General features: G+C 39.0%; 1 protein-coding gene across 3 annotated transcripts in view; it reads right to left on the bottom strand.

Moving 5' to 3' along the window:
• DYM (dymeclin) overlaps window positions 1-25,665 on the bottom strand; it is a 427,792-nt gene that overhangs the window by 315,971 nt on the left and 86,156 nt on the right. For all 3 annotated transcript variants that reach the window (XM_030925872.1, XM_030925870.1, XM_030925871.1), the window contains 2 exons: window positions 25,098-25,231; window positions 9,149-9,221 (listed from right to left, as the gene is read on the bottom strand). In XM_030925872.1, the coding sequence (XP_030781732.1) occupies window positions 9,149-9,221; window positions 25,098-25,231 (207 nt within the window). The remainder of the gene's footprint in view (window positions 1-9,148; window positions 9,222-25,097; window positions 25,232-25,665) is intronic.

Genomic DNA, 25,665 nt, shown 5'->3' with positions numbered 1-25,665 from the left:
CAAAATTGAAACAGCAGAACTAACTAAAAGGATTGGCATTATCCTTCAAGACCTATTATAAAGCTACAGTAATCAAGACAGTATGACAATGGCAAAAGAATAAATAGATCAACAGAACAGAACTAAGCACTCAGAAATAGACCCACATATAGTTAATTGGTCTTTGACAAAGGAGCAAAGACAGTATAATGAGGAAAGGTAGTCCCTTCAACCAGATGATGAAACAACTGGATATCCACATGCAAAAAAAGAGACAGATCTAAATATGAAATGCAAAACTATAAAACTAAAAAGACAAAATAGGAGAAAATCCAAATGACTTTGGGTATGGTGATGACTTTTTGAATACAACACCAAAGGCACAATCCATGAAAGAAATTATTGATAGTAAGATTAAAATTTTTAAATTTAAAGTTTCCTACTCTGTGAAAGACATAATCCATGAAAAAAATAACTGATAGCAAAGGCCTCATTAAAATTAAAAATTTCTAGTCTGTGAAACACACTGTGAAGAGAATGAAAAGAAATGCCACAGGCTGGGAGAAAACATTTGCAGAAGACATATCTGATAATGGATTGTTATCTAAAATATACAAAGAACTCTTAAAACTCAACAAGAACACAACCCAATTAAAAAGTGGACCAAAGACTAACAGATATATCATCAAAAAAGATACACAGATGGCAAGCAAGCACATGAAGAGATGCTCAACATCATATGTCATTAGGGAACTGCAAATTAAAACAATGAGATACCACTACACACCTATTCAAATGCCAGAATTTAAAACACTATCACCACCAAACGCTGACAAGGATGTGGAGCAACAGGAACTCTCATTCACTACTGGTGGGAAAGGCAAAATTGGTACAGGCATTTTGGAAGACAGTTAAGCAGTTTCTTACAAAATTAAACATAATTTAACCATCATCCATTCATCTGCTCTGTATGACAATGATAGATACATTTCACCATGCATTTGTCTAATTCCATAGAATATGAATTTCATGCATTTGTCTAATCCCATAGAACATAAATTTCTTACAAAATTAAACATACTTTAACCATCATCCATTGATTTACTCTGTATAAGATATGATACATTGATCAATACATTGATACACTGATAGATACAATTGATACATTGACCAATAAACTGATAGATACAATTGATCTATCAATACATTGATAGATACATTGATAGATGTATCAAAGATAGATGTATCTATCAATGTATCGATATCAAGATATCGATATCGATACATTGATATCTATCACAGATAGATATGACTGTATAGATATATGTATCTATCAATAATTGATACATTGATAGATGATACATAGATGATACACTGATACATTGATAGATACAACTAACAGAATTGATACACTGATCAATACATTGATAGATACACTGTATACATTGTATCAATGACATATGATAGATACATTTCATCATGCATTTGTCTAATCTCATAGAAAATAAACACTGACAGGGAACAGTAAAGTCAACTATATTTGGGAGATAATCCAGTACCAATGCAGACTCATTAATTATAACAAATGTACTCCTCTGCTGACGGACACTGATGGGACAGGAGTACTCTATGTGTGTGGGGTAGGCTTGACATTAATCACTGCAAATTTTAATTCTCCTAACAAACAACTAATTTTTTTTTCTTTTTAATTCTGTACTTTCTGCTCAATTTTGTGGTGAACCTAAAATTACTCTCAAAACTAAATGTAAAAAAAAAAAAAAAAGACTCTTTTTTTCAAAATAATGGTATATTATTTAGAAATATAAAAGGTTCAATGAAGGTAAAGGTTTATATAAACCACCAGAACAGGTGAGAATTTAGAAGGATTGTCTCTCAGGAGAAAACATTTAAAAAGGGATGAGACAAATAATAAATGTTCTCATTATAAGCCTCTGTGCAATCTGATTTTGTCCCTAAACCATGTGCATACATATATGACCACTTAAAATTCAGCACCAATGACTACCAGAAGATATTCAAATGTAATATAATCTGGATTATGTCTGAAAAGAAATTACTCCGAAAAGAAATAAGTTATGTGTCAGAAAAAATTAAAAAGAAAAAAATTGATTGTTCGTTGGGAGAATTAAAATGTGCAGTTATTAACATCAAATCACTTCATTCATATTTTGCTACACATGCATTAATAACAGCAAACAAAATTAACAGCAGTATTCAGTAACAATCTTGGTTTTTTACCAGAAAAAATTCTCTGAAGGCACCAGACATCAATTTTCAAACTAAAAAGCTATTGTGAACGTAATACATAATACTGTTTTGGTATCTGAAAATACTACAATCTTTGATTCACTGATTCAATCGATGCCTTAAATGCCTAATTCATTCAGAAAGTTATACTAGATGTTTACCTTGCAACACCTAAAACTTAAAATGCTGACTCTCTGTAGTCACCCCCTAACCCCTCCCCTACCTTACAGCTAGATTCAGAGAAGCATTTTAGCATCAACATGCAGGGCTGTAGAAAGGCACTTTCCCAACAGCTAGGCCCTTCCTTGCCAACCACGGGTCTCTCCTGTACCTTCACTCTCTTCCAACAACTTGGAGACTCCATAAAGAAACCATTTATGACTCTTTAGGTTCTTGAACCATCTACTCACTGTTACCACCAAATGTTTTCAGTACTCAAATTTCCACAGCAGAACATCTAACCCAGTACTATTAATCTATGGGTCCAATAAATGTGCATTTTATATAATGTTATTACATTTTAGAAATGCTATAAACTGAATTTTATAAATAAGATTCTCAGTTTCACTCTCAAATATTTCCAAAATGTATTTTACAGAAATATTTCTAATAGTTATATTCTTTTTTATATCTCAATAAACAGAGAACCCTAAAAATAATCAAACCTTTAGTCCTCTAACATTTGAGTCTTTGCTACATCAATGTAGCTTCTTCATCCCTAATATTCCACAAATCCTCTGCTCAACCTAATGTGCTTGTGATTCTCCAAATACATTATTCATACCTAAGAAGTCCCTATCCAGTTCTTTTCTGCCTCTTTAATGATTTAGCCAGTGCTAATCTGTTCAACTCCAAATGACTGTGGCATTTATCAAATGTTCCTCTCATCGGGGTATCTTTCTGTCTATCCAACCCTACGCTCTTCAAGAGTCACACTTTTCTGTGTTCAGGGTCTACTCCACTGTACACACATAGTATATTTACAATATGTTATTGAGGATGACCTGAATTAAAAAAGAAATTATTATACTAAGAAGGAATAATCTAGGGACTACTGAGATACAAAGCCCATCGTCCCTAAACGGCCCCAGAATACTCAGCATTTATAACTAATTAATCTACTAGTTACTTAAACAATCTCAGGTGTTATTTCTCAGTGCTTCAGCTTCCAGTAGCCCCTTTCTACTACAAATGTCAGTAAGACACCCACTTGTTACAATGTACCAACTACAAAAGAGCCATTACACTTGCAGTGAAATATGCCTTAGTACAATACTGTTTCCACATAGGACTAGATGCTGAGAAACAAACAAAATGCTTTAAGCACATTGAACAGGTTAGACCCTTACTAATTTACTCTGTAAAGAAATATTTGAGTCTACCATGTGCCAGGCTAACCTAAATATCACGGATGCAGCAGCAGTGAGCAAGCCAAATGCTGCCACAAGAGCCCTTGTTTTCATGGAGCTTTCATTCTAGTTTCATTGGGAAAGTATGAGCAAGAGAGATAACAGATAATATGAAGAGTAGTGAAAAGTGTTACGACAAAAACCAGGCCGGGTGTGGTGGCTTTTGCCTGTAATCCCAGCACTTCAGGAGGCCAAGGCAGGAGCGTTGCTTGAGCCCAGAGTTCAAGGCCAGCCTGGGCACCAGAGCAGGACTTCATCTCTACAAATAATTTTAAAAATGAGTCAGGCAGTCAGGAATGGTGGCACACACCTGTGGCCCCAGATACTCGAGAGTCTGAGATGGGAGAATTGCTCAAGCCTGGCCAGTTGAGGCTATACTGAGCCATGATTGCGCCACTGCCCTCCAGGCTGGGTGACAGAGTGGGAATCCCATTTCAAAAAAAAAAAGGTAAGTAAATAAATAACACATGAAAAAAGGACAGAGAATGAGAGGGGAGCTATCTTCAGGTGGGTGGTCAAAGGTACTCTATAGGGTAGTCAGGGGGGGCCATTTCTAAAGAAACAAAACTTGAAGCAGACGAAAGCTTGAAGGAGTTCAGAATGTGAGCCACGCAAATATCTAAAGGCAGACAGACTGCAGAAGGAAAGAAGGCAAGGCCCTAGACACAGCATGGACTGGCATGCTCCACATTAGCAGGACCATCAGCGAGGGTTAGCGGATGACATCAGATAATCCCCTGTACCCGACAAGTCACAGTACACAAATAGATACACACTCCCTGAAAAGGGCAGTGAAAGCAATTAATTTTGAAAATCTCACCTTTATCAATCTATATACCTTATGAAAAAAACTAAAAATGTTTTCTTAGATTAAATTTTAATTGACAAATCTGCAAATCAGGGCCAGGCTAAAAATTAAACAGTCCTCAATGAGTTCACAGGTTCATAAGAAAGACCACAGAAATGGATCCCAGAGAAAGAGGCTGTATTTCGGGTCTGAGGCCAATAGAAAAAGGTCTACCCTGAGCAGACCTGTCCAGAGTGGTGGCACTAGTGAGAAGGGGTGGGGCCTGTGCTTAACACTGACATCACCATGTACAGCTAACAGCCACAGATTTGCTGAAAATGACAGTAACAAAAACAGATACAAAGATAAGGGAAAAAAAATCTAATTTGAGTCCCCAAAATAACTTCCATTTCTTAACAAAACGGCATCACAAGTAGCCCTGAAAATACAAGGATGGGTCTATACAGCATCACTGCTTCTGCGGCTACGGCCTTGCCCAACTCCACCACTCGGTTGGTTCCCACAAGTCTCATTCAGCCCTTATAGTAACACCACAAGAATCCAGACAGTGTCACAAATTCCAAGCGCTGGGCTTTTACCTCTGGCTTACCTACCCACATTCTTTCTGTTAGAACACGCCATATTAGTGTCTTGAGGAAAACACCTTTATCTTTATTACTTTCCTGTTTACTTCACTGAGACACAGGAAAGGTATAAAAATCAAAGGCAAGGTTTTGCTTTTGACAGATTTATTTAAATTCTAGTGGGATCGATCCAAAATACACTGAAAAATGTCAAGCCCATGCAGAACTTAATCTTTATTTTAAATATATAAATGCTGAGAGCTATGGAGTTAAGGAAGGATTCCTGAAAGATGAACAATTTTAATGAAGATTAGTACCTCCGTGAATTAATATTTTATCAAGAAATCCAAAGTGTCTGAGAAACAGTAGCCAATAACTACTTAAAAGTCAATCTTCATTACAAATGAACTCCTACAAAGATCACTGTAATGAACTTCTGGGAGTTTATTTCAACTACTGCCACTGATCCTATTCTCTTTATAATGAGGTATCATTTACATTTTAGTTTACAGATCTCTAAATAAATATATAGCATACATATATATATGTATGTATGTACATGTGTTCATGGTAACCCCTTTGCTCTCAATATTAACAGAATGATTTTAAAAGTCTCATAAGAAACATTTACGCTAGTTTTGAATTACCCTCAGTGGCCATTAAAATTAGTTTCATCTTGTTATTCAACTGCTATGCAGCACAGGATGAATTACCAATGTGAAATGTGAAACGTTTATAGCATTTCTGATGATGTTCAGGTGTGAGAGCATTCCTGGTTTGCATATATTCCTATTTCCTCTCCAATTATACATTGATCCATAATACTGCACTACAGTTAGAGGAAATGAAACATTTAAAGAGTAGTTTGGTTTCACATGGAAACCGTTACCAAGACAAACCTTCTTGTAGGATGGAGTTCCAAGAACATTAAATCATCAGAAATTGTTTCAGCAGCTGGTTAAAGCTCAGTGTACATAATAGGAGACAACTGGCTAGCTGTGCATTTTCAGTTAATTTAAAAGGTATAAACACATTAAAACACTGAAATGTTTGATATATTACAACACAATCGGCTTGCTCCTCAAGGGTGTTTAAATGGCTGCTGTATTCATTGTGTTTGGAGCCAATTTACTATCTAAAGGTATTTACTGTTTCCATCCCCCTGAATGTCACCAAAACATTTTATGAATAAAGGCAACAACAACAAAAGAGTGTACGCATTTAGGATATGTACTAAATTCCTGGTATTGTGTTATCAAAAAAAATATTTAGGGCCGAGCGTGGTGGCTCACGCTTATAATCCCAGCATTTTGGGAGGCCGAGGCAGGCAGATCACATGAGGTCAAGAGTTCGAGACCAGGCTGGCCAACATGGTGAAACCCCATCTCTACTAAAAATACAAAAATTAGCTGGGTGTGGTGGTGCTTGCCTGTAATCCCAGCTACTTGGGAGGCTGAGGCAGAACAATTGCTTCAACCCAGGAGGCAGAGGTTGCAGTGAGCTGAGATCACACCACTGCACTCTAGCCTGGGCAACAGAGTAAGACTCCATCTCAAAAAAAAAAAAAAAAAGAAAAAAAGAAAGAAAAATTAGAGGTGGTGCTACTTGTAAAATTACATCAGGAACACATGAAGCACTCCACATACCATGACAAAGAAACAGCACATAGTACATGTGTTTCCATTCCCTGATCTGACCACATGTAAAAGAAACCTAACCACAATGGCCCAAGCAAGATAGGTATCTATTTTTCTCATGTAAGAGGAAACCCAAAGATATGGGATCCAGGGCCAATGTAATAGTTTCATAATGTCACCAATATCCCATGCTCCCAGGACACTATTCTTTGCATGCAATGCTCATTAACATAGTTTCAAGACAGTCTAAGCATTGCCTCCACATTCCAGGAAGGAAGGGAGAGCAACGAGCAAAAGGCTGGAGTGGATATGCTCTGCAAGTTCATGATTTCTGCTCACATATACTTGACCCAAACTATGTCACATGGTCACAAGGAACCACCAAAGTGTCTGAAAAACAAATTTGGGCACACAGCACCACTCTAAACAATACTGGAGTTCTGTTAGAATGGAATGGGAGAAAAGATGGCATGCATGTGTCTGCTGCAGGAGCTCCGGTTGAATGGGAAATTGTCCCATTTCCTTCCCTAGGTGATGACTCTTCAGTTGTCTCAGCCCTAATTTCCTGGGTGCATACCATGAGACCATATCACGACGGGGGTTGGTGGTTCTCACTTCGAAGACTATATTAAAATTCTAGATGTTGCATTCATGTACAACAGCAGCCTGCAGCCTATTTTCTCACAAATACCTGTCTTTCCTTTTGGCGCCATAGACAAATAGCACATTTCCAATTATATCCCCATGTAGACTGAGATTCTGTCATGAAAAACAGTAAAATCTACTTTTTTATTTCAAAAATAATTCCTTTTATATATGCATTTTCAACAGGAGATGTAAACTCTTTCTAGAGAGGTAAGTAAAAATCTTCATAGATACAATAATAATGGTTTGTGGTCCTCCAAAGGGCTGTAAGACATAAACAGATATTCAGTGTGTCTGGGGACTCAAATTTCATTAAGTGGGAGAGGCAATTATGAAAGAAATGTCAAACAAGGCTTCTCAGGGAGAAAATATTTTTACAATTTTTTTATTTTTATTTTTTATTTTTTATTTTTTTTGTGACGTAGTCTCGCTCTGTAGCCCATGCAGGAGTGCAGTGGTGCAATCTCAACTCACTGCAACCTCCACCTCCCCGACCTTGGTTCAAGCGATTCTCCTGCATCAGCCTCCCGAGTAGCTGGGATTACAGGTGTGTGCCACCATGCCCAGCTAATTTTTATATTTTTAGTAGAGACGGGGTTTCACCATGTTGGCCAGGCTGGTCTTGAAGTCCTGACCTCATGATCCGCCCACCTCGGCCTCCCAAAGTGCTGGGATTACAGGTGTGAGCCACTGCGTCCGGTCTAATTTTGTGTTTTTTAAAGTAAAGACAGGGTCTCACTATATTGCCCAGGCTGGTCTCCAACTCCTACATCCAAGCAATACACTTGCCTCAGGCTCCCAAAGTGCTGGGATTACAGGCGTGAGACACTGCACCTGGCCAATAATTTTTTTTAAAGGTTGAGAATCACTGCTTTAAAAGTAACAAATGAGGCCAGGCACGGTAGCTAATACCTGTAATCCAGGCACTTTGGGAGGCTGAGGTCAGAGGATCACTTGAGGCTGGGAGTTCGAGACCATCCTGGCCAACACAGCGAGGCCCTGTCTCTATTTTAAATTTTAAAAAGTAACAAACGAGATGAACATTTTGAATCATATAGGAATTGCGTTGAGCTGCAGTGACAGAAGCCCAGTTACAGCAGTGTTAACTAATAAGGGTCTACTTCTGTCACATGAGAAGTCCAGGATGAAAAAAGGTGGTGCTGGTAGTTGTTGACTTTGGTTTAGCAGCTCAATGACATCAAAACAGAATTTTCTGTGAGTCTCTTGGTTCATGGTGCCAAGAAGGCTGTGCAACTCAAAAGACTGTCCACATTTCAGACAGCAGGAGAAAGGGCTGTCAAGAGAAAAAAGATATGCCTCCTAGTTGACTCAAGCAGTTCCTTTTGGAGAGCTTTACTCAGAGGTCTCATTGGAGGACCTTCCTCTACATCTCACTGACTATGCCTAGCGTCAAAGGCGGCTGGAAATGAAAATCTGGCTTCACCAAAAGAGGCTGGAAACACAATCAAGAAGTCAGGAAGATAAGGAGAACTCAACTCACTGTGTCTACCACAATATGAGGTAGATTCAAATTGCTTCTCTCTTAAAATGTTGTTTCCAAAGATCTTATATAAGCTCTCTTAATACAGAGATTAATTCCGTGCCTACCATATTCTTCAGACAGTTTCACTATTTCCCCCTTAACAACGTAACATTTTTGTTTTGACGATGAATAGCCAGTCCAAATATTAGGCAGAAAGAAAAGAACTCTGGATATAGAATCCTTAAAAGGCACACATAGAAGTACTACACCAGGACCCACAAACTCCGTAACATGATCAATGATGATCTGCCACATACAAAGAAGATAAAACAAATCCTGGCCTAGCCAGAACTTACAAGAGTGGAATATCAGTGATTAACTGCATCAAACAGCACAGTAATTCTTCCAAAAGATCTTCCGAGTCAGAACCTGGTAAGACACATAAAAAGATTTTTTTTTTTTTTAACAAAGTACACAGTAGAATACAGTTGTTTAGAAGTTACATTTTCATTCCTAATGAGAATATGAACAGTTATCATTATATAAACTCAGACATTAATGTTCACCTCTGATTAAAATCCAAACCATGAACAGGTTAGCATCTATCATAATCTTCATCTAGTATAGGACCTTTCAACACCTCTATAGTAATATAGCTTTTAAAGCTTGAAGGTACTTAATGCTCCTGTATGCCAGTAGTTGTCAGATTTCTTATACTGCACTGTGTTTCTTTCAATGAAATCTTACATTAAAGCCAAATATATGAAACAGATAAAAATCAAGCTGCTCTCACTGCTTTGTTTGAAGCAGGGGTAGAGGACTTTTATCCCTCCCTCCCTAACAAATATCTGGCTTTACCCTCGATTTCTTGATGGGCCTCAAGGTACCTTTTATGAACCTCTGGAGCTCCACAGATCGTAGACCGAACCCCATTAAAGAGGCCAACCTCCTCTTTACAGACAATGAGTCAAAGGTAAAAGGGCTTTCCAAAGTCAAAGAATAAATAAGTGGCAAAGGCAGAACACAAATTACCATTCCAATGGAAATATTCCCCTATCCCAGGTCACAAGTAAGTGACCTCCAAATTCCCAAAGTCAGTCAGTATCTTACGTGACTTCTGCTCTTGGACATTACTGACACCTACTCCTTCAGGAAATTCCTTCTTTTCTCTGTTCCTATAATACCTTATTTTTAACAAACTTCTTTTTCTATTTCTTCCCAGTGTCTGTTTCCTCAAAATACCTTTCAATTATTGGCATGTTCCCCAGAGTTCCACCATTGTTGTGCTTTTTTGTTCATTATCTCATCACCACAGTTCAGCTAAACAAGTTTACTAAATTAAAACTCACTCCTGGGCCAGGTGTGGTGGCTCACACCTATAATCCCAGCACTTTGTGAGGCCAAGGCAGGCAGATCACCTGAGGTCAGGAGCTCGAGACCAGCCTGGCCAACATAGTGAAACCTCACCTCTACTAAAAATATAAAAATTAGTCCAGCATGGTGGCGCACGCCTGTGGTCCCAGCTACTCAGGAGGCTGAAGCAGCAGAATTGCTTGAACCCAGGAGGAAGAGGTTGCAGTGAACTGAGGTTGCGCCACAGCACTCCAGCCTGGGCAACAAAGCGAGACTGTGCCTCAAAAAAAGAAAAAGAAAGAAAACTCCTGGACTCCTTTAACCTTCATGACTAGTTAGTATTTAGCTCCAATTTTACTCCTCTGCAATCCAAACTCCAGATTACAATCAGAGAGAGCTAACTAAAATCTATCCTTTCACTCTCCTGGCTTAGGTCTTTTCAATTACTTTAAGCTGATTAATATATGCCACAAAAATTCCATGCTCCAAAGTACAGCATGCCAGACTCTTGGAGATATAGTTCCCTTATCCCTTTCCACCTTTATCCCCCTCCGGTACTGCAGTGAATATTCCAGCAATGCCAAGCTTTCAGCTACGTGCCATTTCACACCTCAGTAACATTCCCTCTGCCTGGAATAGCCTCCAGCAATAAAAATCTAATTTTTTAAAAGCCCATCTGTATCCATCTGAACCATCCTAAGTTTCATCTCCTCCATGAAACCCACTCCCTTGCCTCACCCTAAATAATCTATAAAGTATCTATGCTTTGTTCATGCCTCTTGCATTGCATATGTTGGTTACATTATGCCATCATTTTTTGTCTACAAGCAGGCAGGCCCCTACTGGACTCTATCCGAGCTTGCACATAATATGTACTCAATACAATTTGCTGAACTGAGCCCAGGTATCTCAGAAAAAATCCAGCAGGTAATTGCAAAGCATCAGAACACTTGGAGTCTCAAAAAAAGTTTAGCAATTTCTTTTCTAGGCCACAATATCACCTAGCATTCAGAAATTATAAAGAAATTTCATCCTGCTTTGCCACAAAAAGAACTGGCATAGTAACCCCATGAGAGGTAAGTACAAATCTTGAAAAGAATGTTAAATCATGCTGAACACACCAATCAATGCTAAAAAGGATACACAGCAAGACTCAAGTTCAACAACCAAATTAAATCTCACTCCAAGAAGCATCGGGCTTGGCTCTATTACTAGTGAAAAAAATAAAATAAGAGAGTAAGTCACACTTGTCTCTGGGACTGCATGGTTAGTTACCAGATCTAACTAAAATCCCTCTCATTGCCAAGGCTGCCCAACATAACTCAAGTTAACAAACTACTCCAACAAGTTGATTTGTTGGTATATAATATATACTCAATATATGTTTGCTAAACAGTCACTCCTTAACTCATTCTACAGGATGTAGTGTCCCAGGCTCAAGAAAGAACACTTAAAATCACTCAGTGATTCCCTAAGGAACATTTCAGACCAAATGCCAGTTTAATAACATCCCTGTTCAGCCAAGCAGCCAGCATAGTTTTTTAATTACGGAAGGTGAGAGACCAAGCATTCAGGAACCACAGATGGTGCCTGATTTGATTTTTTAACTTCCAGGGGTATAAAAACACCTAATTTTTACATATTAAAATGATGACAAGGATTCTCTATTCAACTCCATGTGCCACTCAAATCACGACCTCAGCCAAATTTACATTTGGGTCAATTAAGGAGTATACACACAGCTTCGTTATCAATCTAATAAAATAATGAAGATGATAAATATATTTCATACAAGTAAAATATAATATTTCAAGGCCAAAGCGCTAACAAAAGACAATAAGCAATATCCAGCTGAAATATCTTAAGACTTCCATTCACTAAAAAAAATTCCTCAGAATTCTAAAGTCTTGCTTCTCAGCTAATATAGAAGTAAATAATTGTATTTTAAGTGAAGAGTGACAAGATTTGACTGCTTACTAGGTTTGACATCAAGCAAGTCATTCATATTGCATTATTTCCCAACTAGCACTTATATCACCTTAGCTTTCTTATAAGGCCAAATATCTTCCTTAGTTCCAAAAAATAAATATAAACTCACCTACAAAAAGTATAGTAACACATTCAAGCATTTCATACAGTAAAGAGAATCTTAAAAGTTCTTGAAATTTGCAGGTCAATGACAAAATAAACTGAGGTTCTTTGAGCAAAGGTCTTTGCAAAGATTCAGTGTGTTGACTGTATTGTGAAGTTTTATAACTTAGAGAGAACATTTTTATTGTGAAGTTTTATAACTCAGAGAGAATATTTCTCTCCTAAGAGTTCTCTCTCAATGCTGGGCACAGTGGCACATGCTATAGTCCCAGCTACTCAGGAGGTTGAGGCAGGAGGATCTCTTGAGCCCAGGAGTTGGAGGCCAGCTTGGGCAACATAGCAAGACCCTGACTGTTAAAACAAACAAACAAACCAGAGTTCTCCCTTAAAGAGTTTTAAATTACCACAATAGCTCCAGACAAATATTTTAATATTTTAAGTCTTAGTTTCTGTAAGATCACATTAACAGCATTTACCGAGTACTCTACCCTTGGACAGGCATTGTGATGAGCACTTTATATTCAATGTCATGTTAACGTTAACCCTGACAATAACTCTTGATGAATAGTTAGTGATTATGATCATCGTTTTACAATGAAGACATCAAGGCTCAGATAGGTTAGTTTAATTAGAGTAAGGGGCAGAATCCAGATTTGAACTCAAATCTATACTCTCAAGGGAAAAAATTAAAAGGAAAATATCCTTTAAATTATTTTTAAAGACATGTTTCTATACAAAGTTGGGGGAAAATATTCAACCAATTCATGTTTTACTGAACATTGTAAATACAAAACCCCAAGTACTACGGGCCCAGTTAGGAGGGAGACATCTGAAGTACTACGTATTAGTTTATACATCAAGATGACACATTATGTATTCATCAACACATACTAGAAGTTCTTGACTCCTTCAAAATCCAATGTACAAATAATCTAAAACAATGAATAAATATAAGCTATTATCATCCGTATTGTGCAGAACAAGGTCACTAAAATCCCAGCCCTATCCTTGGAACGCTCTCATTCTAAAGCCCCACTGCTCTAGTCCCTATGAACTTCACCAAGGGAAGGAGTAGACAAGCGAGATGATATCTAGGGTCCCTTAAGGTTCTAATAATCTATACCCAAAATTAAGCTGCAGTCCCTGTTAGTTCATTTTATCCAGCATCCATTCAGCACCATGTGCGGAGATAGCACTCTCATTTTGTCCTTAGGGAGAGAAGCAGAGAACAGTACAACACTGTCCTAATCAAAGGCCTTCCATCACAGTAGGAGGGGAAGGGAAGACAGCGAAAAAATTGTTTTTAAAAAGCGCTCATTGATCATTAGAAAACAAAGCAACCAGAAAAATAAAACATATGGATTTAAATCAGAATATATATAGTCATTAAAAGAAATGTTAAAAGAGTTTTGTCTTTGTTTTCTTTGCATTCAGAAGGTTGAACTGCCAGTTTTTCAATGCTGCCTGAAATTACACTGTGCCAAATACAAGTACTAAAAACTTAATCGAATAGGGCTGTACTCCAAAAACAGTTAACAGAGTACCTTAGAAGTTCAGAATAAAACTGACTTCCTTAAAATGGAAGACACATAATTATACTTATTAAAAACTTATATTCAGAAAATGAAAGACTCATGGTAGAGTCTAGGTTTTTGCCACTTTAATAGTGAAACTAACATTGAAGTTATTCTAAAATATTCTAAAATATTAGATTTAAACTTATAATTAGCAAAACCAAAATGTCTCTTGTAGGTTAATCATAAAGAGGAAAGCCAAAAGGACTCTTTTAAAAAGAAAAGTGATCTGCATTTCAGTGCACTACAATATTTATAAGCTTGTGTCCTATACCATTTAAATCAAATTGATAATAATTCTGGTTGACTGCTATTATTTTGATCAAACAGAAATGTTTCTAATTACCCTAAAAGATAATATACTCTACCAGGTTTGATTATAAAATAAGCCTATTAGAAAAGTTTAATTGATTTTGTTCCACTAATAATATAAGGGAAAGAAAGGGAGAGAAGAGACAGAAATATTACAAAACAATTACACCTATTATATGACCAAAGAACAGTTCAGGAATTCCTAGAGGCATTTTTGTTTTTCTGCAGAGACCGATTACAAGTCATATATTACAAGTCAATATTTTAAAGGAGTAAGTCCATGCTTTCTTTTTTCTCTGAGCCACATTTTTCCACATGGGTTTGTTTATTGCTTTGCTTACCTATAAGGTTAAATTATTAAATTTGCTATTTAAACAAACAAAGCAAAAACCACCCAACTACATACTATACAAATTTGGGTTTACCTCCCGAGCTACCGCCGGCCCTGGTCTCTAGGGCCCAGTTCCAGCAGAGAAAGGAGAGCAGGGAACCTGCTGCCGTGGCAGCCAAAGCACCTGAGCCATCCGGAAAAACAAAGCTAGCTTCACAGGACTCACTGCCATCGAGTTTGGCAAAACAAATATGCCACAGGTTTTTAGGGTGATTCCAAAGAAAGAGTTTCAAAAATGTTTTAAGCCTGGGGAGAATGGAAAGGAAACTGCTTGTGTTAGAGAGGGGGTAATTAACAAATTTTAAATATACTTCCACAAATTTCCTATCTTGTATCTTTTTTTTTGTTTTGATCTCTCACAAGTCAGCCGTTGCCTTCACTGTTTGGAATCCTTGGCTCTCCACTGACCCACCAGCGTGAGGCCAATGCTGACTGGAAGCGTGGTGTGCACAGGCAGAGCCTGCCAAACGGCGGTTCCCACTGGAGGGTTTTGGGCTGCTTCAGTGGGGGCACTGAAATGTAAGCCATTTCCCCCTTTTGGTTCATTTTCTCTATAAGAGTATCACGGCCGGGTGCGGTGGCTCAAGCCTGTAATCCCAGCACTTTGGGAGGCCGAGACGGGCGGATCACGAGGTCAGGAGATCGAGACCATCCTGGCTAACCCGGTGAAACCCCGTCTCTACTAAAAAAAAAAAAAAAAAAATGAGCCGGGCGAGATGGCGGGTGCCTGTAGTCCCAGCTGCTCGGGAGGCTGAGGCGAGAGAATGGCGTAAACCCGGGAGGCGGAGCTTGCAGTGAGCTGAGATCTGGCCACTGCACTCCAGCCTGGGCGACAGAGTGAGACTCCGTCTCAAAAAAAAAAACAACAACAACAACAAAGAGTATCACTAATCTGGCAGGAAAGGGAATAGGGTAGGTAAAATCCCGGTGCCAGCATTCTAGCAGCCAAGTCAAGATACCTTACTCTTCCATATGTGGCCTTTCCACTGAGCCCTGGTCTCAGTAGGCCACCCTCCTTCCTCAGTGCCTGAGAGTTCACTCAGGAGGCTCTCTGAGTTCAGCCCCTACGGATAACAGATCTCTAGTATTAAACTGGAAAGGGGGGTGGCCTCCTGACTGCATGGAAGGGACAGAACCTTGGACAGAACTGCTTCCTCCTACCAAGCCGGAATGCCTTCAGAGACACCTGGCACTTCTAATTCCTAAGCCTTTCCAGGGTTCTGGAGTAAGAACTGGTTTTTTTTCTGGAGTTCTCCAACGCTGAAGCCATTTAGCTTTCAGCTTTCACAGATCAGTGAAGCTCATCATTACTCCATTTTCCAACTTTCAAAATGTTATTAACATTGTGTTCCCCTCTCTTCCTCAATCTAATAAATTCATGACTTTTTAAAAGTCCCTTTGCTGATATTTTATTGGAGTTCCAGGAGAAAGCAAACACGCATGTTTAATCCACTATGCTTGAGAGCAAGTCCCACAAAATAATTTTTTAAAAATAAATTTATATTGAACTGTTTTATGCCATGGAAGTGCCATTAAAGCCAGACTTTTGGTTGGCCTTGTCGAGTCTCTTTCCTACTCTCCACAAAGCTGTACTCACGGGTTATACAGTGTCTTGGGCCTACGCACCTCACTCACCCCAGGTCTGGGCAGCTGATCTGCTGCCTCCCTCCCCTCAGTGCTCGCAGAGCTGCCCACTGCGCCACAGGTGGTAATCTCTTTGAAAACAGGACTAATGCTGGGCGCAGTGGCTCATGCCTACAATCCCAGCACTTTGGGAGGCTGAGGCGGCCGGACTACTTGAGGTCAGGAGTTCAAGACCAGCCTGGCCAGCATGGTGAAACCCCATCTCTACTAAAAACACATAAATCAGCTGGGCATGGTGGCCCACACCTGTAATCCCAGCTACTTGGGGGGCTGAGGCAGGAGAATCGCTTGAACCTGGGAGGCAGAGGTTGCAATGAGCTAAGGTCACGCCACTGCACTCCAGCCCTGGCAACAAGAGCGAAACTCCATCTCAGGAAAAAAAAAAAAAAACCAGGACTAACTCCCTCTCTGGGCTCTTCATCCTAGCACCTCCTACTTCCCTGGACCTTCCTTTCGGCTTTATTTCCCACCACCCCTACTTTGTTGCTTTTATCTTCAGCCTCTAAATCTCCAAAGTCTTCTTCCCTGATTTACAAAAAATATATTTGTAAAGAAACTATAGCCAGGTGCAGTGGCTCACACTTGTAATCCCAGCACTTTGGAAGGCCAAGGCAGGTGGATCTCTTGGGGTCAGCGTTTGGGACCAGCCTGGCCAACATGGTGAAACCCTGTCTCTACTAGAAATATAAAAATCAGCTGGACATGGTGGCATGCACCTGTGAGTCCCAGCTACTCAGGAGGCTAAGGCAGGAGAATCACTTGAACCCAGGAGGTGGAGGCTGCATCGAGCCAAAATCATGCCACTGCACTACAGCCTGGGCAACAGAGCAAGACTCTGTCCCCAAAGAAAAAAAGAAAGAAAAAGAAAAAGACACTATCACTGCAGCATGGTGGAGTAGTTACTCCAATGAGCCCTCCTTTACAAAACATCTAGTTCTTGGCTAAAATAACACTTTTTAGTGCATTGATGGGCTTCCAGAAAGTAAAGCAAATTTCTAAGGACTCCAACCCTATAACCAAAAGAACCTACAAGCCAATAAATGGACTTTAATCCAGAGTAAAACACTGAGCAGTAAGCAAACTCTAAGGTATGTAACCCAGAAGACGAATGCCAGTTAGAATGAAGCCCACTACGGGGAGACTAAGCCTCAGTCAGTGGCAAGGAATGGGGCCTGAACCTGAGACTCCGCATTAAGTCAAGAATTGCTGCAGGAAGCTAACATGGCATCAGGTGTTACAGCCCCTGGATCCCTTTAGAAGCAAATGCAAATCTCTCCCTTATTTGGAGCCTCAAATAAGATCAAACATGGCTAGGTGCAGTGGCTCATGCCTATAATCCCAGCGCTTTGGAAGGCCAAGGCAGGAGGATTGCTTGAGGCCAGGAATTCGAGACCAGCCTGGGCAACATAGTGAGACCCCATTTCTACCAAAAATAATCTTTAAAGATTAGCCAGGCTTGATGGTATGTGCCCGTAGCCCTAGCTATTCAGGAGGCTGAGGCTTCAGTGAGCTGTGACTGTGCCACTGCACTCCAGCATGAGTGACAGAAACTCTGTCTCAAAAAAAATAAAAATAAAAATACGATCAATGTCATCAAATACATAAGGAAACAAGCCATGAGAAGTGTTTCCAAAAACAAACAACAGATTTAGGCCCTTAAGGACTTAAAATATTGGATTTATAAGACACAAAATGTAAAATAAATATCAGTATTACCTTGGCAAGAGGAAAGAAAAATTCACATTGAAGGCCAAAGGAAAATGGAAACAATTTTGTATTACTTCATAGTTTTGCCTAGGGCTGGCTTTGTCCCCTTTGATTCTCAAAAGGCATGGACTAATGGAAAGAGCTATCCTCATATAATAATACAAATTCTCTCTAACAATCTGCTACCACATCATACGTAGCCTATGGGAAAATATTCAAATACAAAATCCTCACAAATTTAGATTACAAACTAAGAGCTTACTGACACATTACTCTCATAAAGACTGCTTCACTGAAAATGCCAGCAATATCCATGTGATCACAGCAGTATTACAATGGATTGGAATAAAGAAAAAAATGCTGTGTGTGGAATAAGCCAACATACCTAAGATGCCTCAGTTGACTTTGCTCAATTGTTTGCAGATGGCCCTCCACTTTTGTAAATTCGATCTTCAAACAACCTGTACCACTGTATATTATTGACCCCAAACAGTCTTTCATATACCTAAATCAGATATCATATATCAGCTGATAAATGGATGTCTTCAGCTACTGCGTGGTCATGCTCCATTTTTCCCCCTTTCAACAGTATCTATGTAATCATTTAATTTTATTGCTCTTTTATCAACTGTAAAAAGAAATTGGTAGAAAATATAAAAAGGGCTAAAGTGGAAATCTCAAACTAACAACAAGGAAGACTAAGGTAAAAATAATTACATAGGCCAAAAACAGAAAGTCTTTAGTCTCAAAAGATATTCACTGGACTTAAGCTAGTGGACCAAGAGTAGGCTCAATTATAAACACAAAGAACAACACTAAAGAGCATGTATAGGGCCAGGTGAGGTGGCGCATGCCTGTAATCCCGGCACTTTGGGAGGCCGAGGCGGGCGGATCACTTGAGGTCACAAGTTCATGAGCAGCCTGGCCAACATGGTGAAATTCCGTCTCTACTAAAAAAAAAAAAAATACAAAAAGTAGCCGGGCCTGGTGGCGGGCACCTGTAATCCCAGCTACTCAGGAGGCTGAGACAGGAGAATTGCTTGAACCCGGGAACTGGAGGCTGCAGTGAGCCAAGATTGCGCCACTGCACTCCAGCCTGGGTGACAGAGCAAGACTCCGTCTCAAAAAAAAAAAAAAAAAAAAAAAAAGTATAAAATCCTGAACTGTCAACTCTGTATAAAGAAAGCATATATTCACAATGTCAGGTTCAAATTAAAAAAAGAAAGAAAGAAAAGCTCTGTCAGTATATGGACAGAATCACTGACAGATTACCACAGAGATGGCTCTTTCAGTGAGATGACTATCTTGATAATGTGGCCTATGGTTGAAAAAGTGTCATTTTCCCACTATCCTTACATTAGGATACCTAAGATGCACAACAAAAAATCTTGCGTCCCAAGCTTCAACAAAGGTGGGGGGTGCAGGGATACTCTGAGATTTTGGCCCCAAAATAAATACAGCATATCTCTAAAGTGTATCAATTCACTTAATGGTATATAATGAAAAATAATTTTATATTAAAATAAAAATGATATTGTAACAGGACAGATAAATATGTTACAGGAAAGGGATCCCAATCCAGACCCCAAGAGAGGGTTCTTGGATCTCGCGCAAGAAAGAATTCAGGGCGAGTTCGCAGTGCAAAGTGAAAGCAAGTTTATTAAGAAAGTATAGGAAAAAAAGAACGGCAACTCCAGAGACAGAGCAGTCCCGAGGGCTGCCGGTTGCCCATTTTTATGGTTATTTCTTGATATGCTAAACAAGGGGTAGATGATTCATGCCTCCCCTTTTTAGACCATATAGGGTAACTTCTTGACGTTGCCATGGCATTTGTAAACTGTCATGGCGCTGGTGGGAGTGTAGCAGTGAGGACCACGAGAGGTCACTCTTATGGCCATTTTGGTTTTGGTGGGTTTTGGCCATCTTCTTCACTGCAACCTGTTTTATCAGCAAAGTCTTTATGACTGGTATTTTGTGCCAACCTCCTATCTCATTCTGTGACTTAGAATGTCTTAACTGTCTGGGAATATAGCCCGGTAGGTTTCAGCTTAATTTTACCCAGCTCCTATTCAAGATGGAGTTGTTCTGGTTCCCATGCCTCTGACAATATCATGTTAAATAAAGTATAAAATATGTATATTTTGTAGTACATAATACAAAACAAAGTGCTGGGTTTGCAGGTATTGAGTGGGCTATGCTCTTGGGCCCTGTGAGGATAACCATTCACTCCATTCTTGCTCCTAGCACTTCATGGGAAGGTTTGCAACTTGCCAAGCAGAACTATGTTTTTGGTACTGCTGGCATCACAATCACGAAGGCCAGCATTAACAAAACTAACACACGCAAGACACAATTCTAATTAAAAGCTCTAACTGTAGACATCAGTATATATTTAACAAATATAGAAGGCTGATTATCAACATAGTAAATTAAACATATTCCTCTCTTGAAACTCAAACTCAATGTATGAAGCACAAGCTCTGAAAATCACTGCTGAATGATAAACGATAACTGTGAAAGATGATGGAGTGGTTTGGGGATAGTTACATTAAATTAATTAGATTCTATATAATTCTTGCAAACATTCCCTCCTAGAAAAAAACAAAGTATATAACTTTCTTTTCTTTTTTTTGAGATGGAGTCTCGCTCTGTCGCCCAGGCTGGAGTGCAGTGGCCAGATCTCAGCTCACTGCAAGCTCCGCCTCTCGGGTTTACGCCATTCTCCTGCCTCAGCCTCCCGAGTAGCTGGGACTACAGGCGCCCGCCACCTCGCCTGGCTAGCTTTTTGTATTTTTTAGTCGAGACGGGGTTTCACCATGTTAGCCAGGATGGTCTTGATCTCCTGACCTCGTGATCCGCCCGTCTCGGCCTCCCAAAGTGCTGGGATTACAGGCTTGAGCCACTGTGCCCGGCCTAAAGTATCTAACTTTCAAAATACCAAAATTCTGCAGAATCTCTCACACACCAACTTAGTTAACTTTCTCAAAATCCTTGATTAAATCTATACTATAACATACAGTTATATGGTTATATGGTAGTCAGAGAACATAATGATCAGTCCCAAAAGAAGATCAAGACCAGCAAAAAATCTGGCTATATTCAGAAACAACTTAGAAAGTCTTGACTTATGTTCCTTTCCTACTTAGTGACTGAGAAGGAGACAGAAAATGTATTTTGTCTGTGAAAGTTTAGGGGGAAGAAGAAGAAATACCTGTTTTTCCAGTACCACTAATCAAATGTGGAGTCAAAGGGACTTTTATTATTGAAATAAACTTTGGTGAAATGGCAAATGCTCAATCTCTAAAAATATTAGGATGGTTCAGTTTGCTTCCTGTGCCTCAGCTCCCTTTTCCAAGGTAGCTTAATGAGAGGTAGCTTCAATAAAATTTGGCTGCCCAGGCCAGGCGCAGTGGCGCACACCTGTAATCCCCGCACTGTGGGAGGCCGAGGTGGGCAGATCACGTGAGGTCAGGAGTTCAAGACCAGCCTGGCCAACATGGTGAAACCCTGTCTCTACTAAAAATACAAAAGCAACCGGGTATGGTGGCACATGCCTCTAATCCCAGATACTTGGGAGGCTGAGGTAGGAAAATCACCTGAATCCGGGAGGCAGAGGTTACAGTGAGCCGAGATCGTTCCACTGTACCCCAACCTAGGCAACAAGAGCGAAATTCTGTCTCTGAAAAAAAAAAGAAAAAAAAAATGGCTGCCTATCTTTTTTAGAGCAGAATCTCAAAAGTTCAGCAGGAATTACTTCAGAGTAGAAAGCAAAGAATCCAAGAAAGGAATGTCTGATCTACAATGAAACTGGAGAGTTGTTTCCCCTGAGAAGACAAGATAAACATTTTATCCGAGGGAAATACTCATGGGGCAGCCCCTAAACACATGGGGCTCTCACAGTTACAAAATGGGAAAGGAGAAAAGACACACACACACACACAAACACACATATACACTACACCTGCCTTGGACTTTAAAAGAAAAAAAAATACATATATATATATGTGTGTGTGTGTATATATATACACATACACAAACATATTGTCATTTTATTCACCCTTTATAGAAACTTATTCTTTACTTAATAAATATGGTACAGTATCTGAAATTTAACATTTTTTTAACAGCATCAAACATAATTTCAGTACCTATCCCCTTCCCCCATCCCCCAAAGTTAATGAGGTAGTAATTCATACTAACTCAAAACTGGGCAAAACAATAAATGACTTTATATGAAATGGTCTTCTGGGACAGAAGAGAAAATAAAAGATGACAGCAAATAACACTGCTAAAATTGATATGCTTGCTTTATTCAAGAATGATAAAGTTATCCACATTTTAGCTATGAAATGTAGAACAATAACTGTGATACTGTGATGGTTAATATCGAGTGTCAACTTGATCAGATTGAAGGATGCAAAGTACTGTTCCTGGGTGTGTCTGTGAGGGTGTTGCCAAAGGAGATTAACATTTGAGTCAGTGGGCTGGGGAAGGCAGACCCCCGCTCAGTCTGAGTGGGCACCATCTAATCAGTTGCCAGCATGAATAGAATAAAGCGGGCAGAAGAAAGTGGAAGGAACAGACTTGCTGAGTCTACTGGCCTTCATCTTTCACCCATGCTGAATGCTTCTTGCCCTCAAACACTGGACTCCAGTTTTTGGACGCTTGGACTTACACCAGTGGTTTGCCAGGGACTCTTGGGCCTTCAGCCACAGACTGAAGGCTACACTGTCAGCCCTACTTTTGAGGTTTTGGGACTCAGACTGGCTTCCTTGCTCCTCAGCTTGCACAGGGCCTATTGTGGGACTTCACCTTGTGATCATGTGAGTCAATACTCCTTAATAAACTCCCCTTCATATATACATCTATGCTATTAGTTCTGTCCCTCTAGAGAACCCTAATACAATAACTTTCAAAGAAAAGTGGAACATATGATTTTGCTTCCCTGCAACCAGCCAACAACGTCATCTGTTGGAAAGAAACTTTAGAACACTTACGAAACAAACTTAATTGTGATATTTTAAATTCAGCATGCTCTCAAGGATGAAACTTGAATTTAAATACACTCAACCTGTATTTGTCCAGTATCAGTAGAGGGGAAAAAAATGTTTCCATATAAACAGAAAACAAAAGATTGCTGATATCTTGCTCAAGCACAAACTAGAGTTTGCTTATCTATCTGCATATACGGGGACAGGGCATATGTAAACTGCAGCAAATTCCATTCAGTCTACAAACTTCCAACCAAAGAAAATGAAGAGCTCTTGCCTGCTAAATGTTCTGCATGCCCTGCACACAGCACTGCTATGAGGCAGTGGTTTCCTGCCCTGTGATGTTTGCCACCTTTCAGTTTCCTCAAAACCTGCAGAACTTACTGAGATTTGGACCTTACAGAAATGAAAGGCAATAGCCTCCTTGGACATCAACCTGCCAAATGGCTATCAAGTCACAGAAAAGATGTTAAAATGTTAGAAGATGGTAAAATCGTATTTTCAAAGTGTGAGTCAAGAAGAATGTCCTTCTCTAATTTGGAAATACACTGAGGAAAAGATTGCAGTAAAACAGAAATTCATATTCTATTTCTCCAAAACCGTTTCCTGATCTTAAAAGAGGCCATAAGGAGCCTAAAGAAGGATGAAATGACTGTCCTAAGTTGCTCGATAGTATGTGTAGAAAATTCCTCTACCATCAGGTAATGGGGTCTCAGAGGGAGAAGAGATAAATACACATGGTCACTCTGCTACTTGAGTTGAAAGTATTGTAAACTATTGTTTTCTTGTATCATGTCATTTCATTTGCTCAAAATGGAACAGAATATCTTAATATAGTTAAATGATATAACCAGAATTTCCATAAGATTTTTGCCATCTAAAAATAGTTTTAAGAAATGCTTGAATGCACAAAAGGTTAACTTTCCACAGAATCTTTTCTACTTCCCCATAATATTGTTTTTAAAAATTCTATGCCAGGCATGGTGGCTCACGTCTGTAATCCCAGCACTTTGGAAGGCCAAGGCGGGTGGATCACTGGAGGTCAGGAGTTCAAGACAAGCCTGGACAACATGGTGAGACCCCATCTCTACTAAAAGTACAAAAATTAGCTGGGCATGGTGGAATGTGCCTGTAGTCCCAGCTACTCAGGAAGCTGAGACAGTAAAATTGCTTGAACTCAGGAACAGAGGTTGCAGTGAGCCAAGATCGCACCACTGCATTCCAGCCTGGGCAACCGAGCGAGATTCCATCTCAAAAAAAATAAATAAATAAAAATTCTATAACAGAATTTAAGAAATATTCCCCATAGACATGGATATACTAAAAAATTAGTACATTGTGATGTTGACCTAGATGAATAGTAACTCTTTTACAAGTTTGTTTCCCTTTGTCAATATTTGACTTTGACATTTAAAAACAGGTATTTAGCAACCACAGTGGAAACCACAGTGAAAAATTACTCCTGGTTTTTGAAAGTTAAGTGTGATTATGTATATACACAAAATCCACATAGCACACAGACCTCCATGAAAAGTATACACATCACAAAGTTCTCTCCCAATACCTGTCCCCACAGGAGATGGTAACATACGACCTTGAATCACACAGGTGATGCTGTCAGCCTGATGAGGGTAGAGATCTATTTTGAAAACAGAACTCAGAAAACTACAGGGCAACACTGTCTTGCCCTCAGAAAGGAAAGACAGTGTGAAGGGTAACCTTTCCCTATATCTTCAGAAAAAGATGACACATTTTGGCATCATAAAACTGTCCTTGAAAATGTTACTTCTGATAAAGTGTCGTAGTCTCAAAGACACTCAGACCCAGAAGCTATCGCTGCACTCTATGAAAGTAACGTTTAACATAAAATCTGACTAGTTGGCTCCCTTAATAATACATTGACTTGGCAATGATATTTAAAACTGACGCCTCTGTTTTCTGAAAGAAGTAAGTATTTGTGTGAGTTTTATTTTTATGTTACTTTCTTCTTCATCCACATGCATGAAAGTCAAAATAAATGAAAGTTTCAACCCCACCAGCTTTCTTATTTAAAAGGAAAAAAAAATTCTGAGTCTTGACTCATTTAAATTAATACAGAAAAAAAAATGACAGTATAAGTTCATTTTAAAATGAAAATTATAAGGATAAATGGAATTTTCAAAATTATACTTTTATTCCTGAAATTTTATCCTTACAATGTTACACATGCTGTATCCAGAACATCTTCAAAAACAATACTTACTGTAATTGCCAGGAGATTTTTCTTCATAAGTAAAATGAAGTTGTAATTCCTCTTCTGACATCTGACAGATGAACACTTTCAGCAAACAGCAAATAATAAACAAAGCATTGTGTGTCTGCCAAATGAAGATGTGGCTAGAAAGACCAAAATCATACAAGAATCAATATTTAAACATTAGCATCACGGTTTATTTCTAGTTCATGATTTCTTCCTGATCTGTCAACCATTTTGTCCATCCTATTGGTAATATTAGGACAATGTCCATATATTTTAATGGCTCATGATTTATTACATTGTACCAGCGATATTATGTTTTACTTCATAGTTCATTCCACATATTTTACATAGTGAATCTACTTAATAAAAATCTTTACTGATGACTGTAGGAACGACTGTTCTTTGTTCTTAACAGGTATACCACATATAGGCAATTAAAAGAGAAGAAGGCTACTAAAAAAATAAAAAAAATTGTGGTAACATAAAAAGAATATATGCAAATATGTAACCAAAATTTTCAATGAGGCACTGCCAGCAGCACAGTAAAATACTTTTTATTTGTATTAATGAC

Source organism: Rhinopithecus roxellana, chromosome 21 (genome assembly GCF_007565055.1).
Source record: "Rhinopithecus roxellana isolate Shanxi Qingling chromosome 21, ASM756505v1, whole genome shotgun sequence".
NCBI lineage: Eukaryota > Metazoa > Chordata > Mammalia > Primates > Cercopithecidae > Rhinopithecus > Rhinopithecus roxellana.
The sequence above is the reverse complement of the archived record's forward strand: the minus strand, read 5'-3'. Positions and strand labels throughout refer to the sequence as shown.